This window comes from Balearica regulorum, chromosome 1 (assembly GCF_011004875.1).
Source record: "Balearica regulorum gibbericeps isolate bBalReg1 chromosome 1, bBalReg1.pri, whole genome shotgun sequence".
Classification (NCBI taxonomy): Eukaryota; Metazoa; Chordata; class Aves; order Gruiformes; family Gruidae; genus Balearica; species Balearica regulorum.
In genome coordinates this window covers 50432780-50445031 of record NC_046184.1, presented here as the reverse complement: position 1 = coordinate 50445031, position 12252 = coordinate 50432780, and the positions used below count along the sequence as shown (strand labels likewise).

The 12252-nt window shown below is 41.1% G+C and overlaps 1 protein-coding gene across 2 annotated transcripts; it reads right to left on the bottom strand.

Annotated features, from left to right (window-relative positions):
- Positions 1 to 2759: 2759 nt before the first annotated feature.
- Positions 2760 to 10969, bottom strand: MRPL42 (mitochondrial ribosomal protein L42). Of its 2 annotated transcripts, none has more exons than XM_075748589.1 (6): positions 10662 to 10969; positions 9984 to 10146; positions 6479 to 6542; positions 5419 to 5503; positions 3988 to 4151; positions 2760 to 2875 (listed from the first exon to the last, which is right to left on the bottom strand). In XM_075748589.1, exons 1-6 carry the CDS (start codon positions 10677 to 10679, stop codon positions 2830 to 2832), a joined length of 540 nt encoding a protein of 179 aa, XP_075604704.1. In that variant the 5' UTR covers positions 10680 to 10969; the 3' UTR covers positions 2760 to 2829. The 2 variants fall into 2 exon arrangements, with proteins under 2 accessions (XP_075604704.1, XP_075604693.1); XM_075748578.1 differs by lacking the exon at positions 10662 to 10969 and adding an exon at positions 10419 to 10490.
- Between the last annotated feature and the right edge of the window lie 1283 nt (positions 10970 to 12252).

The window sequence follows — 12252 nt, the reverse complement described above, 5'->3', positions numbered from 1 at the left end:
AGATGCACTCAACTGTATACCATCCACAGCAATGAGCCTAGTAAGGTCTGAAAACACTTAGTAAGTACTGGATCCAAAGCAAATGGCTAAGTGCCTAAAAGCGGAGACAAAGACACCAGAGCAGACTTAACATTCAGTGAATTCTATGCAACTAAAGTTTTCAATTACGAAGAACAAGAGCAACAGAAAACAGAAATCCCAAACTAACTTTCAAATGGATTATTCTTTTGCATAGAAGTGCGACAATAATCAAATGGATGGATTTCCAATTCCAAGTTTTCAAGTGAAAAGAAACAGGTAAAGACAGCTTTATGTAGTTGTTCAAGGCCTAGAAAATTAGGACAGCTTGGAATTACTGTGAGAGTAGGATTTTAATTAGGCTATGCTTCAGGTGACCCAGGAGAAAGAATTCATATAAGAGAACATAGATTAAGAGTGGCAGGGAAAGATTTTTAAATATCAGTTTTATCAATTTATTTAGTAAATTGATGTACCCATGGCAGAGGGTACATGTAGTGAACATGTGTTTTAGACTCAGTTTCCAGTAACTGGTCAGGAGAGGAAGTACTTTAACGATAGCAGTCCAGCACATCATAGACTCTCAGCCCTCAAAATGCCTGAAAAGCATCCAAAAATTTTTGGGAAACATTGAGAAATCAAACATTTCTACAGTGATCGTGGCTGTTTGATCATAAACAGGGTTTGACAGGCAAGAGCGGAAAAATGTGATAACAGAAGGTTTCTGTAAAGCAAAATGTCTTAATAGTATTAGGCATTAGGCAGTAAGGAAAAGTATTGGGGAGAAGAACAGGGGGAAATAATTGAAAGTTTAAATTAATCCAAGGATATCTTTTCTTACACTGGAGTAAAGTCAACCAATGACAAATTAGGTCTCGGCTCTCCAAAAAACAAAGGGAGCTCAATTTTATGCAGCGGAACATAACAAAACACTAAAGATGAGATGTAAGCTGCTCACTTACGGACCAGTATCAGGTATCATGAATTGATGAAAATACTAAAATTTGTACTACAAATTAGTAAAAACTATTTTAAAAGTTATAGGCAGAAAAAAAATGGTTATTTTCATGTGATTGAACTTGCAGAGTAAGCAGCAATCCTTTTCCTAGACACAATAGACATTCCTTCATGATAGCATGTTTGTTATCACACGAGCAACGCATCGTCTAATACGGAGCCAAAATGACTTGGCTGTTGTGGGCTTAAACATGGACTGAGATATCTTACAAGCATAACAGAGAGAATAAGCAAAACGATTTCATGCTCTGCCATGATAAACCGTTATCAGCTAACTGGCATTCAGATTTAAAAATGCATTTTTAACAATAACACCAAGATAAATACTTGAGTAAAATTATCCAGAAGTATTTAAAGGCAGTCTTTTTACACACATCCAACATTGCTTTTTTCACGATTAAAGGAAATTCAAGGAAAAAAGGTTATTTAGTAATAACTTTAGAAAAGTAAGTGTTCTTTATGCTAACGATGACCAGGATTAGAGACTTCTAGCAAAATCTGTAGATAACACACACTGACAAAATGACACTAGACTAACGGAAGAAACAAGATCGTTCCCAGCTTATCCAAGTTGCTTTGGAAAGGAAATACAATCAAAATGTATGACACATATGGGATAATTATTTTCTGATTATTTATTAGGATCTGCTAAGAAGACTTAATAATTAAGTCACTGGGATCTCTGCAGAAGCACTATGTTCCAAACTAGCCCTTTCTATCAGAAGGCTGATGCCTAAAACTGTAGGCTGGAGTAAAGAATCTCCTTTTCCTGAGGAAAAAAATGCTAGATGACACAGCATGTTATAATAGCAGAGTCACTGCAAAATGTTAAAGCTATGAAGTATAATCCACATTCCTTTTATTTAAAGCATTTTATATAATAAAGGGCCAATCCTTCCCCCTACGTAAGCTAGAAAGAGCTGGGAGTCTCCACCTTCTTGCTGAGACCAAGAACTCTTCCTCATTTTAGCCATAGGAAAAGCTGACCATGACCCCAGCTACAGTTATTCCGATTTATAATGAATACAGCATCCTCACTGAATGGTAGCTGGGGTGGGGTTAAAAAACAAAACTGAGCCCCCCCAATGAACCACAAATGCACACAAGTTACCTCAGATATTTGGGAATGCTGGGTGATTTAGAAGGGTGAGTTACTATGCCTTGGAAGCCACAATTTAACCAAGTTGGCCAGTTTTCAGTACGTGAAAATAGCCTTACATACAATCACTTGGCTGATGTAGTATTAAACATGGAATCAGATATCTTAAAAGCATAATAGAAGCAGCAAAACTATGTTACTGTTTTCATAAATACCTCATATAATACTTTTCATCAATACTATTTCACTGATACCTCAGTATTCAAGCTGACCTGCATTTCAGTTACTAGATTTCTAAAAAAAACCAAAAAAAAAAACCCCTCAAAATAACACTGAACCCTAACGTGTCCAGTTCTAAACTTCCCATTTTGACATTCTAATATGCATTCACTTTACCAACCATAAGCCTCTGACCGAGTTTAATCGGAGTGCTCCATCACCTGCTACGCACAGTTCTACGAGTCACACATTTGCTGACCGCACGCGTACAAAAGCCTTCACCGGATCCTTGTTTCAGTGGTGCAGTTCTGCTGGTTTTCTGTCAAACTAGCTGAAGTAGGAAATAACAGTCAAATTTAGTTATGCATGTTTTCGTTACAGCACTCACACAGAATTGCCAAACACCTCACTTTCTGTAATTTTTATTTCCAGTACAGATTAATAGCAAAGCACTGATGATCAAGAAGTTATCTTAATTATCTGTCTTTAGGAGGATTAGGATTCTTGCGTCTTCTATGATACCTGGAAGAAAAAAAGGCTGCAGTGAATGGAAGCTTTGGACAGTCTTTGATTCTTCTGATATTTCCCCCCGCCAGAGAGTGGTCTGGAGGTTACACAAGTAAGTAAAACACAAGATACACAACCACAACCCATCACCGTTCATTAGATGTCAACTCCGTTGTTCATGGAGTTACGTAACGCTACTCATTTCTATTGCTACATCTGCTACAAGCACGCAATAGTCCAATCAGTTCTACAGCTGAATAGGTACAAAGGCTGCTGTTTATTCTTAATGCTTTGTGTAAAGTTAATTTTATTACATGGTCAGCTTTTCCTATGGCTAAAATGATTGCTACAGAACAAAGAGACTTGATGTTTAAAGGAGTTATGCCAGACTGTACGTTAAATAGTGTAATATTTTGCAGACAAACTAAAAAGAAAATGCTTCACAACAAAAACGATCCCTACTTTCCTCTTAATTGTCCACCCTAAAACAATTAATATCCTGTTTGGTGCTCATTAAAGTGACAAAGTAGAATGCCATTTGTTTCCAGTGGTATATCTGAATGTCTAAGTTCCTCTTTAAGCTCAATCATGCATATTTGCACCTCTCCTCCTCCTGGCTTTCTGAGTACAAAGCACACCAAGGTGCGCTTTTCACCATTTCACATGAAAACCCTCTACTATTCCTAAGTCCGAGACTCATCCCACTCAGTTTTTGTCTGAAAAGTTTTTAAGGAATAGACAATGCACGTTTCCAAGCTGTATTTTGTTATGTCCATTAGGGTATTTTACATACTAATTGTCTTATGCTGACTTCACTTATGCAACTTTAATAAATCACCTGAACCAGTAGCTAACTAAATGGTATGAAAAATTCCTACTCTGTGACATATTTTACAAAAAAAAAAAAAAAAAAAAAAAGTTGCAAAGGCTACCAAAGGGCCAGTGTTTAAAAACCCTTACGAAATACAGTCTTCCGTTTACACAACACTGCATTTAAGATTTTATGTAGTAGCCCATGTCCTAACAGTATCTGCTCTCACATGACTTATCCTAGGTTGAATCTAGTCTTTATATTATTTCTGTATCTCCTTTTACATCCCAAAGGAATAAACATTGAAAATACTTACTGTCCCACAGGATACCAGCGATGTTTTGTTGTGTAAAACATTTTGCTGAGCTCTTCAATTGTAGGACCTGTATTGTTCTTTAGCTCTTTCTTATTCAATCTAGACTTCAAAACTTGATCAAGGGTTTCTTCTTTATTATTCACTGGATCTGGCCGTGGTATGGGCTATAAAAACAGTAGTGTACACATTTTATTTTTCTCCTTTTTTTTTTTTTGAGAAAAACAAAAAGCCAAACCACATAGATAGCATGACAATTTACTCTCAACAGCTGAAACCAAAGGAATACAGAAGAATACTTGTAATTTTAAAGGCTGTTTACTGCCCCCCACCTCGAACAAAACTACATCAGTGTGGAACAGCTATCCAGAAACATCCAATTACCACAGGTGCTAGAGCTGATTACCCTACCCCTAAAATCTGCACTGCTGTCATCATTATTGCTGATCTCGTCCTTACAATTCACTAGCTGAATCAAAGCTTCAGTTCTACTAATACAGAAGTACTCATATTATTCCTATTTAGAAATTTATTCATGGTGATCATCATCATCGCTAAAAAAGCTTTTAGGTGATTTGTACCTTGGAGAAGAATGTCACTTCCTAATTATTTGTGGATCTGCTAAGACAGAGACATTTGTTCTCAACCCAAAACCTAACTACTAGCACCGTTAAAAATATTTTTCCTTGTTTTAGTCTTTTACACCCGTTTTTCCTGAGAGACATGCAAGTGATAGATTTAAAAATACTGATATGTAACTTGCCGGCATGTTTTAAGTTTTCAATGAAGAATTTTCACATTGGGTACTCCAGCAAGGTAGCTACTATTTGGAGTATTTTACTAGCACGTGAGACCTGAAAATTTAAACAGGAAGCGTACACTAAAAAAGTTTATCTAGACTTACTTTTGTCAGTGTGAAGAACACATTGAAAGTACTACTGATAGATAAAAATTCAATATTTGTATTTTTTTGTGGTGTTTATGCACCCAGAGTGCTGAATGGAATTTAAAGCTCGAGTTGAAAAGAGCAGCAGCAGCAGTTCTTTATATCCTCTTGCCCAGACTGCTGCATCTGTACCCAGTTGGGAGTGTGAACTATAACCTGCACTTTGAACATCCTCTCTGAGGAGTACACTCGTAGACAGATACTAGTTTTCTCTGTAGTGCACAAGTGTTTGAGTGCCTCATTTCATTTTGAGTTACTATATGCTGTGATATCTGAGCAATTCTTACTCTGCAACTTTCCCTCAGTTCATCTAAGAATGAGGTCTTGCTCATGGCAGCAGCTATATTCATCATTTACTTACTTCACAGACATGCTGATCACGTAATAAAAAGTACCTCAGTATTTTAAATTAAAAAAAAGTCCGAAAGACTCAAAATTATGAACTACTTATGCCTTTACATGAGTAAGAAATAAAAATGTGTACATACCTTTGTATGCTCATATGGAATCTCAAGCGAAGGGTGGTAGCAGACGATTGTCTTCAAATCTGATGTCACTGCAAGCTCCACTTTGCTATAAAATAAAAGTTAACACTCAAATATATCCCTTTTTTTCAGAAATGCTGAGCAACTGAACAGCCCAAGTCCCAAAGAAAACCAGATTTGACCTTGCATTTATGAATTCTTAAGAATCTTCTATTAAAAAAGCCCCTTATAAAATAAGGGTCACAAATACTTGATCTGAACTTCCTCTTCCTCCCCCCCCCAGCCATCTTCATGTTTCTTTTTTGGATGGAGAGGAAAAAAGAGCTAAAATAAAATATTAAAGATAGCTGGAAATACGGGGGAGGGAGGGAATCTTTAACACTTTGAATAATTACATATAAAACTGTAGCAACACATGGGGGTAACGATCATCAGAGATACCTAGGACATCATGCCTTTATAAGAAATATGGCACCTACACAAGAAAGAACAGAAAACAAAGCTGTGTTTGGGGTTCCAACTTGTATATTTGGTAAAAGATGATGAGCATGATGAGCAAAAAATCCTACTGAGAGGTTCCTTGAGGGAATATGACTCTCTTCTCACCTTCCTTCCTTATTAACTTCCATGACACATTACCTTCCTAAAACTTTGTATGACACGGATGCTCTGTTTCTCACTAGATTTGTATCATCTTTTCCAGTTTCTAATCAAATTTCCCATGCAGCAGCACAAAAATACTTGGACTCTGTCTTAACAAGCGCCAGTGAAAATGACTGCTCTTAGCTACTTTTTGCTGTTCCACAGACAAAACTGCAGGGGTACTGGGGTCATCACCACATTTGGTATGAGTGCTGCATGATTTTTCATTATGCTTATTTTTTGAAATACTAACTTCACAATCATTACAATCAGAAGCAGTACTTCACTTTGTTACATATATCCACAACTGGCAGAAGATGTATTTGATAATTTGCCATTATATGACAACTTCACGACAGAGAAAGTAGCCCTGGAATAAATGTCACATGAAAAGGCCACACATCAAAGCACGTTTAAGTACCAATTGTAGTCTTCAGGGAGAACCGAGTATGTAGATTTATGGCAAGCATGATACACAGCTCCATCTGAAAAAAAACAAACCCAAACACGTAAAGAACATTAACGTAAAAACAAACAGAGCCATGCCAAATTTAAGAATGTTTACATTTTCATTCAGTTCTAAGTCTTAATCAGGGATTATAATCATAGTCAGATTTAGATTAACAAAACCCAAATACTGTCTGAATAGAAGTTCCCTTTACTACACAGGTTTCTAGTGCAATCAAAAAGTACAATATCTAGGTAGGTAAGGCCTACATTTACCTTTCCAATTGTATTGTTTTCCTAAGAAAAATCACAGTATGAACGAAATACCTATAGGTTTCACCATTAGAGCATATTATTTATATATGCAAAGAACATTACCTTATGACTTAGAGGGAAGATCATAATTTCATTCATAGCAGTATTTATTATAAAACACAAATTTGTACTTCGCTCGCAGCTGCTATATATGTTATACAAAACACAAAACGGTAACATCTTCGCTGCTGTAACACTACAGAACTTTACCCCTTGCCCCAGGTTCCTGTTGCTCCAAGGAAAGCAATTACAAGTAGTAACGAAGGACAACAGCATCTGCGACTGTCCTAAGTGGGCTGAGAGAAGGGATTATCTCCCTCAGCACCTGTTAGACCACATCTAGATAATATGGCCAGTTTGGAGCCCTTTAATAAAAGATTAACTAGAATGAGTTCAGCAAAGGCCGGCCAAGATGGTCAGGCACCGCAGCACCTGCCCTGTGGGGAGAGGCTGAGGGGCCAGAGCTGCCTCAGCCTGGAACAGAGACAATTTTGGGGAGATCAGCAGCAGCCCCCAGCGACTATGCATGAGGATGGGGGTTACTGAGGAGAGGGAGCCAGTATGTTCACAGCAGTGCACAGTGGGAGGACATGAAACGACACCTGTATGTTGAAACGAGAGGCTCTGACTGGATATGCAGAGGAACATTTTCCTCGTGAGGACAGCCAACCAGCGGGACTGGGGCCCAGGCAGGGCTGTGCAGTCTCTGGCCTTGGAGAGTTCAAAGACCCAGCTGGACAAAGCCCTGAGCAACCTGGTGTAATTGCAGAGCTGAGCCTGCTTTCAGCAGGAGTTTGGACCACAGACCACCCAAAGTCCCTTCCAACTGAGTTTTCCCATGGTTCCATTCCCATTTTTTCATAGAATCATTTAGGTTGGAAAAGACCTTTTAACATAAGGTGTTAAACAGTAACAGTTCCTTATATAGGAACCATACCATAGGCATCTTGCCTTCCACAACCATGTAGGTATGCATGCCTAAGGTGAGCCTGGGAGGTGTCTGCAGTTGACTTCTACTGGCAAACCCCCTCCTTTACTGCTGGAACCTGACAAAAATCCACATGTAAGTTTCTGAGCCCAGTGAAACCCCCCACAGTGGGGCCTGATGGGATCCACGTGTCCCAGTGGGGAAAACACATCTTTGGGTGTAAACTGGCAGGACTGATCGAGAGAGCTTTAAACTAGAACTGATGGGGCAGGGAGATACGACCAGGATTGCAGCAGGTAAGCCAAGGGTTGGCATGGCATCACCAGGGGGTGGCAATGCTAGTGGGAACATTGAGCACGGAGGGTTCAGGAGCATATCTGAAATGCTTGTACAGCAACACATGCAGTATGAGAAACAAATAGGATGAACTGGAAGTCTTGGTCACCTCCCAGAGCTACAGTATCATTGGTGCTAGTGAGACTTGGTTGAATGAGTCCCACGACTGGAGTGCTGGGATGGAGGCTACAGGCTGTTCAGGAGGGCTAGGCAGGGCAGGTGGAGGTGTCCCACTATACATAAGGGAGAGGTTTGGTTGCACAGCCCTTGCAGTTAGCGATGATGTGGTTGAGGGTTAGGGGAACAGAAAACAAAGGAGTTGTAGTGGGTGTCTACTACCAGTCGCCCAGCCAGGATGTAAGCACTGATGACTTATTCTATAAGCAATTAGGAAAAATTTCTGTATCGGTAGCCCTTGTCCTTATGGGAGATTTCAACTTCCCAAACATCAACTGGGAATATCATCCTGCTGTGATGAGCAGGTCTTGGAAATTCTTGAAGTTTGTAGGAGATAACTTATTGTCATAGCTACTCGGTGAGCCGACTAGGAAAGACGTCCTCCTAGACTTGGCATTTGTGAATACAGAAGGACTCGTGAGGGATGTGATGGTAGGTGACTGTCTTGGCCACAACAGTCATGAAATAATTGAGTTTTAAATTTTCAGTGAGAAAAAAAAGACAGCAGGGTTGCTCCCCTGGACTTCAGGAAAGTAAACTTTATGCTATTCAGGGAGCTGTTTACCTGAGTACCCTGGGAACTTGCTTTTAGGGGCTTAGGAGTCCACAAGTGCTGGTCAGTCTTTAAGAGCCACCCTTTAGAAGCACAGGAGCAGGCAGTTCCACTGTGTTGTAAATCAATCAAACAGGGCAGAAGACCAGCTTGGCTGAACAGGGATTCAGATTTCCAACTGAAATAGTCTATTCTATTCATCTACCACTTGAAGAACTGAATTACAATCACAAGAACTAAGTCATAGCACGTTCTGAGCCTTCTGTTTTCAAATAAGTCATAAAAAGGTTTCAGCTTTTTTCTGACATGTCATTTTGTGTAGACCATCTTTAGTTTTAATACAACTAGAATTCTTCTTGGCTGTTCATAATGAAGGGGGAGAGCATCCAGTGTGTCAAAACTAGGACAGCTGAAAGAACTAAGAAGAAACTTTTGTGTAGCTATTTTCCTCTCAGAAATATTTTACATGTAAAATTCTAAAATTTAAATCTAAATATAGCTAATATATTTAAATATGTATTTTATATCTAAAATTCTTAAATTTAGAATTTCTGTTAGCACTTCCATGATTCAGTTTTTCCAATTAAACCATTCTTAGTTATTAAGAAGTTGAGTTCTGGTAAAATATTACTGCAAATAGTTTGTATTTGTTCCCCCTACTTGCCCACTAACCTCTAAAATGTAACATGTCCATCATATTTTCTCAATTCCTGACTTTTCTACCACCTTTACTATCTCCCCTACATCTTTCTATTGACATCTAAAACACGGACCAAAAAAAAAATCTAAGAAATAACATTGCCTGTTTTCACTTGTTGTCTGTTTACGTTAAGTAATGAGATTTTACCGCAGCCTTTTCTCACCGCTGTTTGTAAGTCTGAAAAAAATAAATTTAAATCTTCAAATATAATCAGTGGTAAGGGAATTGGTATTTACGAGCTAATTAATAAATTAAAGGAGCATCATATGTGGGGCATGGAAGCATTAAAAGAAAACAAACAAACAAATCAGGATATGCTTTAGTTATTAGCAGAGAACATGAAATGTAAGACTTGATTCTGTTCAAATACAAATTCACTTCCATGCTTCCATTACTTTAAACAGTACAGGAAAGAGGCTCTGAAAGAACAAATTTTAATATAGGACTTCTACAATTTCATCACTACTTACTCTGCAGTGGGGCCTGCTTACAGGTTGCTACTGAACACATCCGAAGGAAACCGGACCACACACTTCTAAGCGATGTTGCCATGCTGATAGCAGACAGGAAACCAGTCCTGGACAAGGTAGAACTCAAATGGACACTGTATCCTTTTTTTCTGCAGAACACTCTCTGAAAAAAAACAGTTTTATAATTGTTCGGGGTATAAAAGACTGACAATTTAATTTCTTGAATATCTTAAAGACAAATAAAATTTGTGCAGTACAATCCTCATTATCTGTCAGTTGTTTACAAATGTAGACGTTAAGATACTGGCACCTGCCTCCTTAATAGTAAAATGTGGTACAAGACTATTTAGTGAAAGTACTCTTTGAAGGTATGTTATTAACTTTAAAAAAGTTTCCAAGCTTGGGTCTTCTCACAGTTTTTCTACTGGTACTCACCCACCTAAGTTCTGCATCCTTCCTTCTGCACACTCCACAGAAATATTGCTGAAACATGCTTTCAGAGTTCACGATGTAAATATCATCGCCCAGTATAAAAATAGAAATACTTATAAATAACATCTGCTGTAGTTAATAAACTGTCTAGACGCAATTGGTTTCATCCATCTGAAAACTATGAAACACCATTCAGAATACCTTAAATATTACCCCCTCTTCCTACGGCCCGTTTCGGAGGCCTACCTGGCGGTTCCCCTCCATCAGCCGGGCACGCTTTGTCACTAACTACAAAAACGAAGGGGGCAGCGCTGCAGATCGCGACCCTCAGGCGAGGCGGCCCTGCCCTCGCCGGCGGCCCGCGGAGACGAGCGCTTTCCCGACGCAGACACAACAGGCGGCCCCAGCAACCCCAGCCAGGAGGGGACCCCAGCCAGGAGGGGACCCCTGCCAGCCTGCCTGCCTGCCTCCAGCCGCGACGGCGCAGCAGTTACCTGTGCAGACGCCGCCGCCGCCGCGTCCCCTCAGCAGCCCGCCGACAGCCACAGCACCGGAACCAGCACGGAAGACGATTCCGGTTCCGCCGGCAGCTCACTCCGTGGCACGCCGGGAGGCGTAGTGCGGGCGGGCCGGCGGATGGGGCCTACCCCGGGCGGGGTGCCCTGCGGCCACCTCCCTCCCTCCCTCCCTGCCTAGCAGCGCCCCAGCCTCGGCAACAAACTCTGAGACGCTTCGAAACAGGGCTGCGGCGGTGGCGAGCTGCCCTTCGGCCGTAGGGGTGGCCGGCAGGGCTGGGTCAGGGGGGAGCGGGCAGACACCCACCGCTCGTCCCCGCCCTTGGTGCTCCCCGGCGGTCCCGGGGCGGGTTTCGGGGGGCTGCGAGCTGCTCGGGCACCCGCAGCGGGGGCAGGGGGGAGGGAAGGGGGCATTGGGGCACCCCGGCGTTGGCAGCAGCTGTTCCACCGGGGGAGAGGGCGCGAAATAGCCCGCAGTGGGCAGCAGCACCTGCCCGTCCGGGGGGGACGTTTCTGGGCACAGAATCTCAGAACGGGTCGGGTTGGAGGGGACCCTAAAGATCGTCTAGTTCCACCTCCCCTGCAAAATTGCCCGTCTAATCCTTATAGTGCGAAGGGACACTTCTAACATTACTGGTTATTTCACAAGCTTGTGAGCATAGCCCACTTGCTTTCCAGGTTAAATTACACAACGGCTGCAGCAGCTGGCTCAGTTCGGCCTGCCAAACCTTCACAGTACCTGCAATATCTTTTCATGGGGAAAGCTGGGGTTTATGCACACCAACTAGATTCTGCAACAACTGGTGCTGCTGATGCTTTTTTCTACTGAACTGGTTGCACATTTCGGGTATTTAAGGCATGCAGAGAACCCACCTGAATGCCCCAGGCATGCTGCTGCTCTGGGGCTACTTGCTTTGCTTCTTTTGGAGATTGAGTCATAAAGCATTTCAAAGACAATGGTATATTTATACAACATTGATAATACACAAGAAATAGAGACAGAAGTCAATTATCTGACCTGCTGCTCTAGTACCTGAAATGGCTCTAGCACCATAAGCTTTCACGTGCCCACAAAGCATCTCTAGGTCACATCCGCTGACTGTGTCTCAGTTCCTTTCACAGAATTACTCTTTTGGAGAGTCTTGGATAATTCCTCCTGAAAAGGCTGCAACCTCTGCTGGATATCTTCAAACTATAGCGTCTCTTCTGGTCATTGGCTTTGGTACAGCAATTTCATGTAGGTGTCAGTAGCAGCCTCACAATTTAAGCAATGTCTAACTTTGTTCTGTAGCTGCAGAGTAGGAGTTACACATAATTTGCAG